Genomic DNA, 20,514 nt, shown 5'->3' with positions numbered 1-20,514 from the left:
GTTAATCTGGCCATGCTTATACAGTATCAGTATATGGGACAGGGTGACAGGATCAACAGAGATGCCACTGTGATGACTAAACCAGTGTCACAGAACCATGATGTCACCCACACACAATCCCAGGCAACCCAGTAATTTTATAATTAATAGAAACAAAAAAACATTACATGATAGCGTTGTTGAGGAGGAGGAAAAGAGATGAGATGGGCCTTTCACCAGATTTATTCCAAGAAAGAAAAGAAAAGAAAAAATAAATAAAATCAAAATTTCATTTGTCTTCTTGTCAAAAATGTCCTTGTTCATAACATCTGAAGAAGAACAAGACCACCAGCACTCAGAACTCAACGAAACAAATAATTAACAGATGACTGGATTTAGTCCTCAGTATAAGCTTCATTTATACATTTTAGATTAGTTTGGGTTCTTCTTTGTGATAGAATATCATATGTATATCCCAAATAAACATATATTTTTTTCTTTCATCCCCTCTGTCTAAACATCTAAGCATGGGGTTGTTCAAAAATGGCATGAAAATAATAAAGAGAACAGGATGCAACCACTTTAAATACATTACAGAATTGAAATACTTCCCATTGTAATAATGACAGACAATCAAGTAACATTTTCTTTTAAAACTTTGATATTTACAGCAATTATATTTTTGCCACTTTTAACAATTATGTCACAGGTGATCATTACAATGACATTACATCACAGGTTAAAGTCCTGCTGCGCTGTGATGATGGGAAATAGACTGGGTTCATACTTCCTGGATGAGCCGCAATTTCAGACCTGGTCTGAAATGAAACAGTTCAGACCTGGTCATGATGCATCAGAAAAGTTTTGTATGAAGACAGCCCTCACCAACACGCTGACATTAGAGAACAAAAATAGTATTTGAAGTTATGTCCGTTTTTCAGTTTGCAGCTTGGCCAGGAAGTAGAAAATGTTTGCTTGGCACATTTAGCCCTGACTTTAAAAAAACAAACATAGGGACAGATACACACTCAGTATAGAAAACTGTCCTGGGTCAAGATTCCCAAAGGCATTGAGAGAAGCAAGCAGTGTTTTTTTTTTTTTTTTTTTTTTTTTTTTTTTAATTGAAACATCATGATCTAACTCTGAAATGCTTTTGGGAACCCAGACTGAAAGTAATAATTTAACAAGAGGCATAGGTATTTACATAGGAATCTATGCAACATCACAGAGGCAGACACTTCATATTGCACATGAAAAAAGGCAGGTACATATGAAACAGTGGTTTAAAAATAACAGAAATGGGAAAACCACATGTGAGAGAAAGAGCTTGAGAGAGAGAGAGAGAGAGAGAGAGAGAGAGAGAGAGAGAGAGAGAGAGAGAGAGAGAGAGAGAGAGAGAGAGATTGGCTCTTCTACAAACACATCTGTATGCCCTTTAAAAACTTTTATAGTAAAAAATATTCACTTCATGTAGCAAACCAAGGCAGATCAAACGATTTCATCCAATCGTGCTAATGCATTTCCCACTGTAGGTATAACATATACATCAAACCATTTTGGTCACCAATTAACCTTCCTCTCTAATGCACCCTCATGAGACCCTTTTAAAGAAAATTATTTATTTAAATCCTATGATTGCAATATTTTTCCTTTCATCTACCCTCACCAGCATTATCAGGGCTGCATAAAAGGGGAGAAATTCTAGCACATCACTTGAGGTTTGTGTCTGCCTTATCTCTGTCAACAGCAGCTCTGTAAAGACTGGTTTTACCAAACATTTCTCTCTTGCTCTTAAACCAACTACCTCCAGTCCTCTCTCCCGCTCATCTACTCACCCACATGTTTCATCCACTCATTCGCTCACTTACTCTCACCCCTCCACACACACACACTGCCTACATACAGTGGGGTCCATTACAGAAGTTTCTCTTTGTGTAACTTTTCTGTGGTCGACTTACCCTAACTCTGCAGCATTTCCTATTTAAAACATTGTAAGGTAAAACTGAATATGGCGCATTTTAACACAAAACCCCTTGGCTCCAAAATGTCAGGTTTCCTACGAAGCACAATCTGAGAACTTAACTATTAAGTTTCCAAAAATTTCCTTTGAAGTGCAGCAAAGGTGAACTGTAGATGTTTTCAAGAAAGAATAATTTCTATGATGGCTACAGCTCTAGATCTTTCTTGAAAACAGTTTTTGGCTGCACTGACAACTGAATAAATGCTGTTGTGTCTGCCGAATATCCTCTGGTGGCTGTATACATAACTTAAAACAGAAAGAAGTGAAATGACATGACATCTGAGGTCTTTACACAGTTATTTCACAAATATACATCTTCTGAGCATGGTGATCATTCAGTCAACACTTTGATACTCAAACTATAACAAATATACAACATACATACTAAACAGACGCTTTATTTCAATTTTCATATATTAAAAGCTCTAAGAAAGGCAGCAAAGATGCGCAATAAGGCAGATCCATATGACACACTCGATGAGACACTCCATATAACACGCTCTACTCTGGCACATTTACACTAACAGATGAGATGGATCTTTTAAAGGGCTTCGGTTGCTCTATATTTGAAGTGGTTTAATGAGGAAATTCGTAAACTAAAAAGAAAAAAGAAATTGAAAAAGGTGCAAGGGAGTGGAAATAACTAACAAAAATAAACAGGTTGGATTTAAGGTCAGGTGGCCTTTGTTTGAGGTGTAAATGCATACTTAATGCAGTGGCAATTAAGATGCACAGGGCATGTGTCGTTAAAGTTTTACTCATGGAGTGAGGGGTCATGACCACGGACCTGTGGAACTTTGTAATTGATCAGTGATTGTCAAATTGTCGCTTAAACAACCCCAAAATGTGGAAAAATGAGTCAGAACACATGAGGGTTAAAATGTTGTCTAAGCAAATGAAAAAAATCTTCCCTTATATATAACTTCATGATCATGAATGAATTAAATACACTTTGAAGAACCGAGTACAAAAATCTGTTCTTGATGGTATAAAAATTAATTTCTTAGCCATGGAGAAATCAACACTGACCCAGATAAAAGGAATAATACATGAGGTGTCCATACAGCATGCATTCATAAGCATCAGGTGAGGGACTATGGCAGCTGTTTGTGTGTGAACAAAGCTGAGCCATTTAAATCAATATAAGCTATAATGAAACATTTTACAGAAAGTATAGCACTTTATGTCACTGTTACATGTTGACGTAGTCTTTTTCCATAACAACGAATTGTTTTCTTCTCCATTTTGTGTGTCTACACAGTATGTGCATGTACATGTGTGTCAGCGTGTGGGTGTGTGTTTGTGTTTTTACAATCTTAATCAGGATCGGTACTGTATGAATGAACCTGTGGTACAAACCTATTTTTCCAGTATAGCTGCTGAAAAAGATAAAGTCACCACCTTCTGCTTTCCTGAACTGGAGACACAAGCAACAAGTAGTATCTAATCAATGAACCGGCTCAGATGGATCCACTCCTTTCAAATCACTTGTCTGATTCAATTGGTTTGAAACTTGGTCCAGTCCATTCTGCATGGCCTGCTAAGCATCTAAGCGATTGACAGCAGAGAGACCCCTCCCTCTTAGGTCGCTAAAAAGGTATCCTCAGCCTCTTATTTGGACCATAGAAAACTTCAGTAAACCGTCGGCAGCCAGCTGTCATCACTGACCCCTTCCTCCATCTGCATCGTCAAGGCAACCGTTGAGGCAGTGGTCGTCGCTCCCGAAAGCACCCTGGGACTGCAGCAGCTCATATTCCTGGTCCAGGAAGTCTAGGCTGTTGTTGCTAGGCAACCCACGGATGGTGAACTTGTGGGACACTTTGGTCCACTGCTCCCGATTTGCCGCCACTCTCTCATATAACTCAGTGGCCCCAGGAAACAGTTCAGATAGCAGCCTAAATGGACAGAGGATAGTAGTGGCACATGAGTTAAAATAGAGTTGTTTGTTATTGTAAGACTTTGTGGAGAGAGGCTTCCACATTAGTACTGTAAATTAGACCCAAATAGCTGTAAATGATAATTCAATTACATATTCTTTTGATTTCTTAAATTTTTGCATGTTTTCTTTTTAATTGTGTTAATATATGGTATCTTCTTTTTACAGAGCATTTTATTTTGGGAAACCCGCATTAACGGGTTTTATGGCCACTTGGGGGCAACTGAGCAAGCTGTAAACACTTTATAAAGTCGATATGGCAAACGTATTAGCAAACAGTTGCTTATTTACACATCTAGCTGCATTAGCATTCATCTGGAGTCGTGTTTGTGTACACCTAACGAACACAAGGTCGATATTCACTCATTTTTCTGCGTTTTACACTCCACCAGCTCCTGAGGGAAATATGAGGCTCTTGAGCAGCTAAATGTTCCACTTTGTTCACCAGCCGGTCGCTAAATGTGCGTGTCTGTCATTTGGTGCTGAGTCTATTATGGGTTCTTAGAGCTTTTTCAATTAAAGCAGTGGCCTGCAGCTGCTGAATACAGTGTGATGATGATGATGAGATTGGTGAGAGTGAACCAAAACTATAAAGTTGTGGGCCTCAAACAAAAACAATAAGCTGAAGGAAGCTAAAACCTCTCCTAAGGCAAAGCGATATATGGCTAAGGCTGTCAGGGTAGGAAGGATGTGATGTTTTAGTTTCTTGTACTCACTTGTAGATTGGCATGGCAATATGTTCCATGAAGCTTATCTGTAGTTCTGGGATGTATGCTTTTTCTCTGTCCATCATCTCACTGGGCCTGTTCCCCATGGCTTTTTCCTGTATACACACACACACACACACACACACACACACACACACACACACACACACACACACACACACACACACACACACACCCACAGTAAAGACTTGAGACTCGAGCTCACCATTGCTTAAAATCACACACACCTTTAGCACTTGCTAAATAATTTTACATCATTTAACTGTCAGAGTGCTCTGACACATACCAGATCTCCTTGAGAGAAGAACTCTTTATAAATCAGCTCCTGTGGACACATAGAGACATATGTTATTGGACATATGGTTTCACTTTCACAGTGACACTGATTAAGTACAAAATACTATATTCAATGCAAACCTGGTGTGTCACAGTCTGGGATTTTAGCTTTGGGAGAGAAATTCTCTCTATTTGCAAACATGACTGTAACTGGATTATGCTGAATCACAAAAATGCTGTAATCAAAGATAAAATACAATTCCCCTTAACTGCAATTCAATATTTGGTGTGATTGCTGTTTTTCATTAATCCTTGTGTATATTCTCCCCACCAACTGAGAAGAATACAAACCAGACATCGTAGAATAATATCCTGATTTAAACAGAAATGTGTTTTCAGATTTTGGGAGCAAGGATTACAGTGCATTTGCTGTAGGTGTTAGGTATTTGGAGATTTAGGGTGTTGGATTTAGGACAAGGGTCAGGGGTTTGGTGTTCAAAAGGGGGCAGGCCAAGATTAAACATAATCCCGGAATGGAGAGCAGTTTTACAGAATAGAATATGAAGGAATATAGACCTATCTACTGTTCAGCTTTGCATCTCATTGTCTTTATTGTCCTAAAAATAGGCCAGTTTCACTGTACAGTTACTGGGAATTGGAAATCTTTAGGAATGGAGTGATGAAAATAGGAGATGCTATAGCACTATGAAGAACCTTCTTACTACTGCACATCAGCCAAAAGAGACTGTATGAACTGTCTGAGACTTCAGTCCTGTTACCAGTTTATGTCAAACCTTTTTGCTTTTGTTTGGATTGGGAACAAGGTCTTTTAAATGTTTCAATTGTATTAAACTGCTATAATTACCACAACAACTTCCACGACTACACTTTTGCAACTTGTACCACACTAATTACTAACTATTAGTATTAATAATTGTTCACATTATATGTGTTATTGTTCTAACAATGGAACACATTTACATGATTGAATATGCTACAGTATATTTGTCAAAAGGTGTAGAACCCCTTAGTATGAGACCATTTACCTAAATATCATTGGCTGATCATGTACTGTTATGTAATTGCTCAAACTTAATCCTGATATTCCCTAATATGGTGATAAATGAATGTATTTGCCAAATTATCAAGTCAGTGTTCTAAAAAACAAAACACATTTTGCTAAATTTGTGGTTGCACTTCACAGACTCAGTACAGACAAAAGCAGGAATTTCAACTGACAGCAATCTTGCGGGTGGTTTTCCAGCCCTTGGTTTGGTCTGACAGGTCACACGATGTCATCAACAGGCACAGCAGCATAGAGCGGTGGGTACGGCTTTTTGGATTGTATCCATCTGAAACACACATATGCCAAAAAAAGGAAAAGTGAAATAATAAAATCACCTCAAAAACTTCACACCACCATAAAATTTCAGGTGAAACCTTTAATTTATTAATTAATTTATTTTCAAAACTGATTGCATTCTAGTGTCCTGTACTCAAAATGCCCAGCCACTATGTATTACAAGGAAACTATGTTTAAATGGAACCTTGACACTGCATATTTCTACTCTGTGTTTGGTTGAACTATTTTAGTCCATGATTGACAAGTTACACACTCTGTGGTGTGAGGAAGTTGCTAACTCATTTAGAGGTTTTTAATGTCCTTGAATCACTTTAACAACTCAAAATTGATTCCACTGAGGAGACATCCACTCAGGATAACTTATAATTGGCTGCATTGAGGCGTAACAAACTAATGACCAGGAGGTTACAGCCAATTATATTACATAAGAGTGCAGTAAGCATTTGCCCCCTATAATAGGGTAAATAGTCCAATAAAATATATGATTTTTAAGAATGTCAGTGATGAATAGTGCAAGATTGACCTCAGATCTTAATAATGAGTAAGTCTTTTCATGAAGGTATAGAGGCAATATGTGCCTTTTGTGTGATGCCAAGAAGGGAGCCATACTGAAGAAGAAATTGATTTATAATTTCACAGTTTGTACATTGGTCAGCAATTATTGAGCTAAAGAATGGACCCTAACCCTAACCATAACCACACTACTTGTGATTCATCACAAATCAAGAAAACTGTGAATTAATAATAATAATAATAATAATACAATATTTCATGCTAAAAGCTTTAAATATAATTCACAGTTTTCTTTTGTGAAATCAGCCTTTTCTAATCTACCGATGTAAAGGGCTGTGAGTAAAAAGCAAAAGCAGAGATGTGGTTGTGCACACTGAACTACTGTGGCGTACTATCAGCTATCTTCTGCAAGTCCTTGAAAATGCGAAGGTGGTGAGCCAGGTCTGTCGCCAGTATGATGTCTCTCATCAAATCCAGCATGCGCTGGTAGTCCTAAAATAAACACATAAAAAAACTTATCTTGTACACACAGTGATAGCAGAGTATCAAATCAAAATGAAAGAGAGAGAAATGAGAGACATTTGTCCAAGTTTATATCTCACCTTTCTGGAGAACTTCTCAAAGATGTTGCAGCCTTGAGTGTTCAGAATGGCAATGGCCTGGGCGAAGTGATGTCTCTGTCATGGCAAATAAAGCACGGTGGAAAAACGGTTGCTTCTAAAGTGAACTGAGTCATTTTGTAATGCAAAAAGCAATACCAGTTTACATGCCTCCTGCTGCCAGAAAGAATTAGTTTGATTTTGTACTAGAACACAACAACTTTAGTAGTTCTCAGAGAGTGCAGTTTATTAACTATGACAGAACAAACCAGAATAGCCAGCAAAGGCAATTGTGTTTATTCAGCCTACAAAGTTAAATTCTACAAGGTACACAGCATAACATATACAGGAAAGCTTTTTAGTGACACAAATACCCCATGTTGACTGAAAACATTGTTAAAGCTTTGAAAAGTTTCTAGTCAACTCTCCCACATCCTTTCGATGCAGTGCAACTGGTTGTGAGCTTACCTCCATCACAGATCCCTCGGAGCTGTAGAGAGCAGCCAGAACAGATTGCTGAAAATAGAAACAGACAAATGAAACACAATCCTTTTAGTGTACACATTGTATTGATTCAAATAAAACAACATCCTTCACTAAAATACACTGACTACTTTTTAACTTACTTTACTTGTTGGCTTGAATATGAGTTTTGCAACAGAAACCATGAAAGAAGCTGATAAAAAGATGAGTGAACTTTATTGCATAATGACAGTTGATAACGTGCGTGTGTGTCATTTAAGTGCTGCAGGGTTATGCATGATTACAGTGGAACAGAGCGGCATGCTCTTAATCACAATGACATCTAGTGTCTGACTGGGGCCAGTTCACAGACAGAGAGCTGCAACTACACACTCTGATATCATTGAAAAACACCCGGAGTCTGGATCTTACTGAAGTGCTTCACCCTGAGCATCTAAGAGTCAGTTTTTACTGCCATTGTGCTGCTCTACTGCATTCCACGTGTTCGGGAAGATTAATGTTCTTATTCATTTCAATATCACAGAGATTCAAAAAGCCCTTGTATCTCTTAAAAGCAGGAAAGTCACCAGGACCTGATGAGCTTCAAAGCAAATTCTAAAAGAAAGTCAACAATATTCTCTCACCGTACCTACATAGAATGTACATACGGGCCCAGTCAGATGGCACTCTACCATCAACCTTAACCAAAGCAAGCCACAAAAAAGGAAGAAAATGCACAAGAAGTAGGCTCACATTGTCCAATCTCTAGCTAAATTCGATCAAACTGAATGCTTGTAATTTTGAGCATAATTTTCTAGCATGGATTAAACTCCTTTACTAGAACCCAAAAGCAAAAATTCTCACAAGCCAGGTATTTGATTAGACCCCCAAATCTACGGCTACGACACAAAAGAAACGACAAAATTCAAAATTCATTGTATGCAGGTGATATTCTCCTATGCATAGCAAAACCACAAACCACAATATCAACAATGAAAATAAGCAATTTTATGTATATTCTAGACTTAGGACATGTTCTTATTTAATGCTGTGTTTTTCCATTTTTCACTTTGTGTCATTCCTGGCACTTCATCGTATGGCCACTAGTAAAGCAGAAATGCAATCTGTGCTCTCACCGAGGCGACTTGGAAAGAATTGTTGGTGCCACGATGGTCCAGGTCATGGCACAAACAGGAGACAAAGAGAGCTAAAATCTCTATATCCCTGAAAGGACAAGATAGTGGGCAAATTACGATTATTTTAGTGACATAATGATGCTGAGATTACATTTCCTAAGTGTTTAAGAGTGGTACACTCACTCGAGGTAGTTGGACAGCCCTAGGTTTTTGTAGAGCAGGTAGCAGAAATGTGAGACAGAGAAAGCGTGCATCCAGTTGTGGTAGGGAGGGTCTCTGTAGCCTTTCTTCACCATCAGACAGAACCTGGCACCAAAGCAGTAGTTTAATTATACATGTAGTATAAAAGCACTGCATCAAGTGATTTCATCATGACCTGTGGACCTGGTTTGTTCTTGTTCTGTGTTAAATTTTTTCAAGTAAACTCCAATAATTTTCCTCTCTACTGATCAATTCTGACCCAAATCTTGTCAATTTCATCTCTAGAGAGCAGGTTACATCTTTCTTTCCAAGGTGCTGCGGTTTGTAGTTGACTGACAGGGTCAGTAAAAAGAATAATTCATAATCATTCAAAGACAATCAATTTATTCATGCAGGCTACTAAAAGTAGTTGGAGGACACACACATACACACAGGATCTTATATTCAGTATATGAATTGATGTTGTTTTCAGACCTGGCGAGAGTGTGCAGGTCAATCTTGTATGTGTTGATGAAACCCATATCTTCAAACATGCTGAGGACGCACTGCAGACACACAACAGGATCAGTTACAGCAGTTTTCTTTCTGTGTTTCTGCCTCATCCACACAGTGTCTCTAATCTCTCTCCCTTTCTCCCTGTGGTTCTCTTTTTTCCACCTTTTCTCTTAACCTCTGGTCCTTACCATGGGTGTGGTGTCGTCAGGCAGGGAGCGAGGCGTGTACGTGAACTCAGCGAAGCAGGGGTAGATCTCCTTCACTGGTTCAATCCCCGTCACCAGCAGCTTAGACACCTCCTCCTCTGAAACCTGCAACATACACATATTGAATCATATGGAGCAAACGATATAGACTGTGCCGGAAAATACAATGTGTGTGTGTGAGAGTGAGCGAGACGTCAAGGTGAATATACCTTCATGTGGTACATCATCATTTCATTGGCCAGGGTGGATCTGAACTGAGCTTCGTGGACCTTCTTGTACAGCAGAGACTGGGGACACAAACACCATATTATAGAAAAATCGTAACAAATCAGTAGTTTTCAGTGGCACAGAGATCTGGCTACAATATGATGTACAGTTCAGTTACAGAGCCAGTAGTAGAGGAAGGAACTTTGGCATGAATGTAATCTAAAATTCTCTTTTTCTGTCTTTCCTTTGTGAAAAATAATTGGGTAGACTGAAATTGTGTCATGTTTATCTACTTGGGCAGAGATTTATGATTAACAAGTGCATTTTAATTTTCATAAGGCTTTTCACACTATCACAGCTTGTCTAGTGTACGAAACAATAAAACTCACAGAGTGCTGCTTACATTTCAGTACATGAGGGAACTGCTTTTTACAACCCACAGAATACTGTACACCATGATACAGAGTGTGCACTGATAAATAATGTATTTGGCCATGTTTAAATGATTAATGAGCTGCCTAGAAGGCAATTATTTTTTCAATCAAATATCTTTATAGTTTGTAGATAAACTATTGAGTGCCTGCAGTCATTCAAAGGTCAGAAGCTCCAAGACCTACTTAATAGGAAGGTCAGTTGGAAATGTAAAATATCACACAGCTGTACTTTGTGACTGTGTCTATATCAATAAAACCATAATAAAGCTGAGTCCTTTTTTTCCTCTTTCTGTCTTTGTTTCTTTTTTCCTTCCTTTATCTTGGTGTCTCTGCTTTAATTTAGTCTCCATTACAGTGGCTTTCTTAAGGTGCATTATGTGAAATCAGTTGTAAACATGTAATTATCAGTTTAAAAAAAACTACGTCAGTCAATTATTGATTTCATTCATTTTTAAATCCTTTAAATTATTCAAATAAATTGCATGACTGCCTGAGGGCACTGTTAGAGGCAAAAGAAATCTATCCAGTTTCAGAGGGTAAATCAGTTTTAATGAATGTTTCCACTATGTTCCGGTAAAGGTAAAAGGGGCTATAATAAAGAAAAATATGATGACAAAGTTTTATGATCACATTTTGAAAAACCTGCTTTAGAGCATATCTGAAAAACATGCGCATCTGACAGTATAATTGTTGGGTGTCGGATGAAATCAATGTCGACATTACAGTCTTTCAAAAGCTTTGTAAAAGCTCTGGAGCTCTGGATGATGACAACACAACACAGAACAGATTGCGCGCTCTCTCCTTTTTATGATTATCACTATTGTCACAAACTTCATCCTCTTTCTGAGCTACCTACAGCAGTTCAGGTGAATGTGTGTTAATGGGTTTGCAGCAGTCATACAATGCCTATGAACTACACCTTAAAAGCCAGTCTGTCCCATCACAGGCCCAGTCTCTTTTAAATTCCCTCGAGACTTTGCTCTAATCTGCTTTGACTGAGCATTTTACTCCCACTGAACTGATCCCATTTTGCCAGACGGGATTGATCTTTCTAACAGCGCTAACAACAGATGTACCGCACTACTTTAAGGACTAAGAGACTCCTAATGATGGATATACTGTAAGTGCTTTCTTTTATTCCTCTCCTTGCAGTTAAATTTAGTTAATGATTATAAAGCTGCGTGGAGTTTGCAGAGATGAGATTATTACACACATTCATTTTTTGAGCTACGTTTAAAATCAAGCCGAGTTAATGACCTGGGATCGTTTACAATGAGTCAGTGTGTATCAAGATGAGTATGTAGCTGCAGAAATGCTGTGTAGCTGCCTTCTGCTCTAAAGTGAGAAGTTTAAGTTGCTAATTAATTTGCAACTGCTAATATTTCTCTAGCAATGGTGTAATTTATTTGCCTTATGCTTAATATCTTTGGTATATAGCTTGGCTTGTTTCTCTCTCTAAATCTAATCATACACTAAACAACAAGTGGACAAATGGAGTGTGTAGACTGGCGTGGTGACAGCATTTAATAAATACACTAGGAACAATTCAATGCCTCGTCTCTGACCAGACATCTGCGGCTACTCAAGATACGAAACCAGAAAATGTAAAGGTTATAGAGAGTCAGTTCCCAAGACTTTCATTCAGAGGGAGAACAGACTCACATGGGCAATGCTGATACCACAGTAGATGGAGAAAGCTGTGGCCAGATCCTCATCGAAGCGGTTGAACCACGGCCCGTTCATTTTATTCACCAACTCCGCCACTCCAATCACCTCTAGAGGAAGAAGGGTTTAAAGAAAGTCGAAGAGGAGAGACGCAAAGATGGAGAGTAGAAAGGCAAGGAAAGGAGTGACGAAATGGAAGGTGGGACGTTGGGGGGTGGAGGGTGGGGATGAGTTGCGGAAGGAAAGGAATGAAGGATGCAGAGATTGATGGAGGGAGAGAGAGAGAGAGAGAGAGAGAGAGAGAGAGAGAGAGAGAGAGAGAGAGTTGATGATGAGGAAAAATGGAAAGTGGAAGATGAGAGTCAAGGACGAGAAAATGAGGCACAGGATGCAACAGTCAGAGGTGCAGAACAGACATTGAGTCAAATAGGTCTGCTAACCTAAATTAATTTCACACTGGAGCTGAACCTAATTGCACATAAAAAGATCTGAATTTCAACAGCTTTCTATATGGAGACAAATCACACAGGATCTGAAGTTTCTCTGCTTGGAAAAAGCAAGAAATAAGGAACGCCATCAAAGTCTGGGTTTTCTGTAATTTCTAAGTATGGAACACGGTGAAGATGGCTGCTGCTCCAAAGTGTATAAAGTGCACTTTGGCACAGCCATCATTTAGTCACAAGGATGTGATGTAACAACATTTTGTGCTATTTTGAGAAAGCAGCTGTGTGGAAGTGTAGCCTTGTTTTTGAAAGAAAACAGGAAGAGAAGGTATGTAACATGGAGGACAACAGAGGAGCATCTGCCAATGATGTAATAAAATTAAATCTGACAGTGTGACAAAAAGTCAATACTGGCCATTATAACATTATCAGTAGCCTTGCTATCGCAGTATTGATGCCTTATTAGACTCTACATAGGTAAATGGGCGCCTCGCTTGTCAGATAACAGATGTTGCACAGTGTGTTAGTGTAGTCATTGGGCGAGGTGGTTCGTTTATTGATAAAGTTTTGATTGAGGATCAAAACATTTTGGCAGCGTATTGACTTTTGGTGCATGCAAATCATTGAAGTCAATGTGTGTGTGTTGAATTTATTGTTACCGTTGTTTTCATCTTTGATGGGGAAACAGAGGATGTTGCGAGTCTTGAAGCCGGTGCTGTCATCCACGCCTCGGTAGAAGAGAGGATGGGAGTAGGCGTCCTTAATGTTTAGGATCTGACCAGTGGTTGCCACATGGCCTGCGATACCCTGGTCTGCTGGGATACGAAACTCGTTCTGCGCTCGCACACACACACAAGGACACATGCAATTGCTTATGTCATTTAGAGACATCGATTACTATCATTTTTGCGTTTATCTGGTGTTTCACAATAGAGACGGAGAGGAAACACGTGGAGAAGAGAAAGAAGAGAGATGACATGCTGTAGTGTTGCAACTCAGGGGGTGCACTTGTGGCTCACAGGTGTCGAATACTGACAATGTAACTGCAATGTCCTGTGTTTCAGTCTGGATGGAGACGTTTACTGCGTGTCATTTGTCATCTCGCTATCCCTTTATTTTCTGTCAGTTCTCCACTGTCAACTCTTCAATAAAGGCAGTCACATGGTGTACATCAGGAAATATACAAGACAGACAAGCAGCATGGTGTACCTCTTCGTCACTAACCACGCCACCGTCAAACACCTTCGCCACCAGCTCATGACTGACGCGATCCAGCAGGAACACTGAACAGCTAGAGAAACACAGAGCGACAGAGTTAGAGGGGTAATGGAGAACAGAGCAAAGCAGAGAAAATGAGAGTGTTTTATCTCATTTCTTCACAGGTCATTTTGGAACTTTTATTAAACGAGGCAAGTCGGTTAAGAACAAATTGCCAAGATAGCCTTTGAAAATGGAGATAAAGACATTCACACTACACACACACACACACACACACACACACACACCACACATTCTCTCTCTCTCTCACACACACCCACACTCACGCACTGACACACACACACACACACACACACACACACACACACAGTGAAACACCCATTTGAAGATGAATCAGAGGGCTTACATCTCTGCATCACTGAGGTTCCTGGCCTCCACTATAATTTCCTGTAACAGCACTGACACATCATCTGAAAAAATTAGGGGGAGAGAGAGAAAGAGAGCAAAGGAGCGGGTGAGCGAGGAAATAAAAGGAAAAGAGAGGAAATTAAAGGAAAACAGCAAAGCCCAGATAGACAGAAACAGAGATTACACCATGAGTACCGGTGGATCAGCTGTACAAGCTGATAAGAGCTTTTGTAATCAACGCTTCGGTACAGTGAGAGGCAATTTGCTCTACCAGCAGATCAATTTTTTGAAGCTGCAATCATGATGAATCATCGGTGACTTATTCTACTGTTGGTGCTTACTGTTAGATAAGAATCTAAATGCCTCGGTGTAATTATAAGATAGAGAGGTGGAGCCATCATTTTTAATGCCCTTTTGATTTTATTGTTATGATCCTGGGTGTAATCACCTTTAGGTTTAGGTAATATCTCATTCAATTACGTGGGCCATTTGTTTCATTAGGCGATCACTTACAGTAAATGTCGGCCATTAACACAAATTGTCCTACAACATTCTTCCTACAGACAGACAGACAGACAGACAGACAGAGGAGGAGAAACGTACCCAAGTGTGTGAAGAGATTCTTGGCCACTTGTAAGAGTGCCTATGTGTGGAGAAACAGTGGACATGAAAAGCTCTTTAAAAGGCAGCTTCATGTATATTTATGCATGCATACAGTGCATGTGCGTGTGTGTGTGTGTGTGTGCGTGTGTGTGATAATGAGTGGACATGTGCAGTACCTGGCACTCCACTTTGAGTTTCTGTTCTTTCTGGAAGGCCAAAGTTGAAGTGAGGACCGTTGAAGTGTAGCAGAAACAGTGCTGGATGGCATGCTCATCTGCCTCTGTGTGTCTGCGGTGAAGAAGACACACACACACACACACACACACGGCCAAAGGATGACTTTGAATTTAGAGCTAATAGACTGCTGTGGCACCTTGGAACCGTTATTAGCAAATATTAGATATTCATGTTATGCATATTTTGTGCTATCTTGTGTTGTTAATCCATTTCAAAAACATTTAAGGAAGTTGAACTGTAATTTAATCATTTATTTATTATCGTTCATCATTTTATCATCATCAATACTTCATTTCAGAGGGACATATTTTCCTTTTTACTCCACTCTATATTTATGTGACGGCTATGTTTATTAGTTACTATTCAGTTTAAGATTTTATACAAAAAACATTCAGAGACATTTAAAGTTATTAAATATAATTATGAACTAAAAAGATAGATGAAAAAATAATCGTAACTGTGTAAGAATTAATTTAGGCAAAGTTACTGTAATACGAAATGTCTAAATGTCTGAAAATGACTGAAAACTGAACCAAACTCTTTTTCTTGCAGGTAGTAAATGTGGCTGTCACTCTCCTTTAAAATTAAATGATGTGTGAACTTGACAGCATTGAGCAGGCAAATGAAGACCGATGAATAAAATTATCTGCAGTGACCACGGTGACGTTAATAATTTCCTGCAGTTACCTCTCTCTGCCTACAGAGGGCAGTGGCACATTATTGTGTTGATGTCAGGAGCAGTGTATAGTTCCAGGGTTTTATTTCCCTGAGCTTAGACTCCCAGGAATTCTAGCAAAGGAGGCAGGATTTGTACCGAGCTTGGAAAAGGTCTGGAAAGCCCAGTATAAGGGCAAATAAGTTCACTCTCCCAGAAGAGGTACAAATCCTTTATGGCTGACATTCAGGAGAGTTACACGGAGCAATAGTCTTCTGTCCTGTAAGTCAGGCTGTAGAATAATTTTCTGTGGTACTACCTATTTTTTTTTGCTGTTATGATAGAAATCAGTCTCCATTTCTGCAGCTAGAATGAAAACCAGCAAAAATCTGTTTTCAGAGACCAGAAGCACAATAAACTTTACACAAAGAAACTGGTATTTATGAAAAAGACTGTAAGTGAGTGAGTATGTGAATGTGTGTATACTGTTGAATCTTATGTGACCAGCCATGTGGTTGGCTGCAGTATGTATACAGCATATAAACTTCTTACACTGCTGCTTAGAATGCAGGTTTATCATATAATCATTTTTACTCAACTGCATTATCAACCTGCTCTATGCATAAAAGAAAATTCAATTATGTTTGTGATGGTGTGTGTTGTGCTCTCATCTGCTGGCACCACAACTGAGTTATGGACCTGTTACTGGTGCCACAATATGTTTTCATGCACCTGTGTCCTAGAGTAAGAGGCTAAATTACACTTGTTTGGTTCCAGGCAGGGAGAAGTTCCAGCAAACTCTGCATATGAATGTGCAATCTAAATGACAAGGCCGTGTATCTTTACAGTTTTTCTCAGTTGCTTTGGTACATTTCTCAGAATAGAACTGAAATTCTCAAAACTACTTGTTCAACCTCCACATCATCTATTCGTCCTACACTGCATTGCAATGGAAGACATCTGTTTCAATGCGGATGAGAATCTGTGGCCCTGCAAAGAGGAACATCAGGAGGCATAGAAAGACTATATTTTTTTCCTTTTTGTGCTATGCACTGCTGTAAAACAGTCTTGTCTTTTTCTTTTCTGCATCTCAATGGCATGGTCTGTCAACAAATTACAGTACAAATAGTGAAAGTACAAATGTGATTCCTGTCCAGTCTCTTGCAATCAATCTTCCCTATGCAGAAATGTGCAACATATGCCAAACAATGCGGTGCAGTGCAAAAAGTGCAGCCTTGTGCATTTTCAGTCACTGTCATCAAAACTTAGCCATAGTTTACATCAGAAAATACTTAGACCGTTATACTGACAACATGACTGAGTATTTCGACTTTCTTGTTTATAAACAATGATGTGACCTGCCAGTCTGATTGGCACTGACATGTTCATTAACATACGTATGTACTTTTGAGAGATACACTAAGGATTTTGAACAAGTAATCCACTGTGTGGCCCTGTTTGTGCAAACTGTTTTTCAAGAAACGCACCTACTGCTTTGCAAATGTTAAAGATGATTCGTGACACGTACCAAAGCAACTGAAAAAACTCGTGAGATATATGTCTCTCCTAAAATCTGGATGACTGAGCTCAAAGCATAGGATAGATTTATCACATTTTATGCACAGTTGCAACCATAATCCTGCTGCTGTTACTATGGTAATGAGATGCCAGCTCTGTCATCAGTGCCACTGGCAGAGGGAGAAATTATAGGACACGATCCCTTCTCATCTATCTTAGTCTTCAGAGAGGAGAGAGAGCATGCAAAGGAGAGGGATTGTATGTGTGAGCATGCATGTGTGTGAAAAGTGTGTGTGCTCACAAGGTAGGTGTGTGTGTGTAGTGGGTTTAGAAAGAAAAACAAAATATAAAATACACTAATCTCCAAGCACTTTAACATAAGTGGAGACAAGGAGAGGGATAGGTAGATAGATTATATAAAGACATTTAAAATACAAATGTCAGCAGCAGATCAAATGTTGAAAATAAATAATCCAAAAATAATTTTGCTCACACATCCAAACTGTTTCTTAAACAAGCAAACAAACACACATACATACAGCTGGGGTGTGTTTTTACAGACTTCTGTATTCAGGAGATAGAGGCGTAACTCCTGGTAGCGCACACACAGACACACACGCCAAATGCCAAGACATGGTGCCAAACCAGACAGCCAAGCCACTGGCCACTGTTAGACTCATGACCTGACTCTAGATATTACCACATCACCATCTGCATGGTCACACACAACCAGAAGGGGTGATCTGACACTGGCTCCAAAGTGATGGTATCCGTTCATGAGGGGCTTGCAGCATGTTCTGGTGGTTAGTGGTAGATTTCAGTGGGAACAGCAACACACTCTCCACTGCTACAGACCCAACAAATCTGAGCCGTTAGGCTCAACCAATCAGGCAACCCACCCCAACATTACTGTAAGCCACTGTCAGATAAATCTTTGTATCTACCATGAGTCAGCACTTCAGGATTTAGGAAAAGCCAAATCATCTTCAGACTTAAAATCCAGCTTTTTAGAAATATGCTTCAGCATTAAGCCATCAGTGACCAAATTAGTGTGATTTCTGAGCAGCTACCGGGTTAAAAACAGGATTTCAGTGAGTGTCTCTTGAACTCTGCTGCTCTGCATGAAATGCTTTAGCACGACCTTATGACTTACGAGGGGGGAAAACAGCACATAATGGAAAAGGAGAAAAGGTTAATGATAGCTTGCAGTATGAACATAGCCTTTCACATGCTTACCTCTGGCCACCTTGCTTGTTGAAGGCGCATGCTAGTGCCACCACCTGACCAGTGGCCCTGCTGACCACTGGGACACAAAGCATGGAGGAGATCTCGCAGCCTAACATACTGGACAGCTGCCTTCGCTCCTCCTGAGAGGAAGAGAGGTAAAAATATTAGATGCAGACAGACAGACAGACAGACAGACAGACAGACAGATAGATAGATAGATAGATAGATGTGTTCTTACAGCACTGATGTCCTGAAGAGTAATTGACTTCTTCTTCTCCACAACTTGACCAAAACGTCCAAACATCAGCTGAACAGACGAGAGAAAATGAGAGAGATAAAGACAGGGTGAGTGAAAAGGAAGGGAGGAAAAGAAAAACAGTGCAATGAGGGCCAGAGAAGGGGAAGAAAGCAGAATTTTTGAAAGAGTCCCTGGAGATTTTTATAGGGGTAAAATATATAAATAAAGGTTGTTTATTCTGAGGGAAGTCTATTACCACCCTTGTTAAATTAGCACAAATAGCTCATCAAGGGTATGTTTTTTGTGTGTCCTAAATTCTCTCTACACTAACTATTATCAAGATTTCACACATCATTTAGCCTGGAGTACACAGTCTATTCACTCCATAATGGAAAGCCTGCTAAAAATGCAACGTCTGCACTGCAACCAGGGACAGGAGACTTACCTTGACCCAAAGGAAATGATTACTTCTGCTGCCCAAACTTCCTAATTATAGCCACTGCCAGGGATTCTAAAAGATTACATGTGGGAGGTTTATTCTATCGTGTCAGTTAAGGGAAACCTACAAGAACGGCTTGTACTGGCATTCAAGGGGCAATGTGTAAGAACTGGCCAACTGTCGAATTCATACTCCAAACAAACAGGGGGCAGCATATTACCAGAATGCTGGGGCATCCAACCCTATCTTAAAAGACAAGGAAATGGACTCTTTGGTCCCTCCTCTCCTCTTTCCATGTGCCACAGCTGAACTGGCCCATGGGGATTCAGGGACAGATCCCAGTGGGCTGCTGCATCATGGACCATCAAAAAAATCAATAAGGTTTGATTTTCACACCCAGTCTGCCCAGTCAGAGAGACAGGGAAGATGTAGTGGCGGCAGGAACAGAGGGCGAGCCATGAGAGGTTGAAGAACGTGAGAGAGAAGGAGAGCAGCAGCATCAGTAGCTGAGATTGAGGATGGAGTAGAGGAATGTGGCAGAGGAAGGATGGCTGCAACACAGGTTTATAATCTACTCTTAGTTACTACTTCATACTCTCATGTTAGACTGAGGGCAGACCGGATGTTACAGTGACTCACTATTGAGGTACAAAGTGGTATTACAAGATGGGATGGATCGGGGGTAGCTGATTAGCGTGCTAACTGCGGTAGAAATCTCTGCAACACAATACACAGATGTATTTGGCATAATGTCAAAATGTTATTTCTTCACATTTTGTTGATAATCTTACTTAATATTTTTGAATGTTTTAAACTAAAACATCTTTTTTAATATGTTTGTAGAAAGTATTTAAAGTAAAAATATATGTAAAGTATGTTTGTTAAAAAAAGCTCTAAATATACCTTAGTGTACAAGGCCACCCTCACGCCCCCCAGTGTAAGAAAAGAAAAACAAGTCAATCAATGAATGAATGACTGATGAAGGCATGATAAAATAAATTAAAAGGAATAATGAACGCACACTGGCAAATAAATGCAGTGACAAAATAAGTGAATGAATATTTATTTATTACAAATATATTATTGTGTTTTTTTGTCCTCACCGGGAAGCTGATCTCCTCTTCCAGGACTTTGTCTCCAACTACCTGAAGGTCACAAAAGTCACTGGTTATTGAAATGTTAATGTCCAAATTACTCTTTGGTGAATGAGTCATTGCTAAAATGGTAGGTGGCTGTGTGTGTGTTGCAGAGGAGAGTGAGAGAGATGAAGAGAACACTGTGTGAGAAAACTGGTGTGTTTGTGTATGT

General features: G+C 39.5%; 1 protein-coding gene across 5 annotated transcripts in view; it reads right to left on the bottom strand.

Moving 5' to 3' along the window:
* Positions 1-1,067: 1,067 nt before the first annotated feature.
* LOC121187038 (cGMP-dependent 3',5'-cyclic phosphodiesterase) overlaps positions 1,068-20,514 on the bottom strand; it is a 139,768-nt gene continuing 120,321 nt past the window's right edge. For all 5 annotated transcript variants that reach the window (XM_041046087.1, XM_041046088.1, XM_041046090.1 and 2 more), the window contains 21 exons: positions 20,310-20,351; positions 18,768-18,836; positions 18,539-18,669; positions 15,069-15,180; positions 14,893-14,932; positions 14,288-14,351; positions 13,873-13,954; positions 13,323-13,497; positions 12,218-12,330; positions 10,124-10,201; positions 9,897-10,019; positions 9,688-9,758; positions 9,196-9,318; positions 9,013-9,100; positions 7,883-7,930; positions 7,418-7,492; positions 7,208-7,307; positions 6,179-6,291; positions 4,950-4,988; positions 4,652-4,758; positions 1,068-3,894 (listed from right to left, as the gene is read on the bottom strand). In XM_041046087.1, coding sequence (XP_040902021.1) covers positions 3,660-3,894; positions 4,652-4,758; positions 4,950-4,988; positions 6,179-6,291; positions 7,208-7,307; positions 7,418-7,492; positions 7,883-7,930; positions 9,013-9,100; positions 9,196-9,318; positions 9,688-9,758; positions 9,897-10,019; positions 10,124-10,201; positions 12,218-12,330; positions 13,323-13,497; positions 13,873-13,954; positions 14,288-14,351; positions 14,893-14,932; positions 15,069-15,180; positions 18,539-18,669; positions 18,768-18,836; positions 20,310-20,351 — 2,028 coding nt within the window. In that variant the 3' untranslated portion in view covers positions 1,068-3,659. The remainder of the gene's footprint in view (positions 3,895-4,651; positions 4,759-4,949; positions 4,989-6,178; positions 6,292-7,207; positions 7,308-7,417; positions 7,493-7,882; positions 7,931-9,012; positions 9,101-9,195; positions 9,319-9,687; positions 9,759-9,896; positions 10,020-10,123; positions 10,202-12,217; positions 12,331-13,322; positions 13,498-13,872; positions 13,955-14,287; positions 14,352-14,892; positions 14,933-15,068; positions 15,181-18,538; positions 18,670-18,767; positions 18,837-20,309; positions 20,352-20,514) is intronic.

Source organism: Toxotes jaculatrix, chromosome 9 (genome assembly GCF_017976425.1).
Source record: "Toxotes jaculatrix isolate fToxJac2 chromosome 9, fToxJac2.pri, whole genome shotgun sequence".
Lineage (NCBI taxonomy): Eukaryota > Metazoa > Chordata > Actinopteri > Toxotidae > Toxotes > Toxotes jaculatrix.
This window is presented reverse-complemented; position numbering and strand designations above follow the sequence as displayed.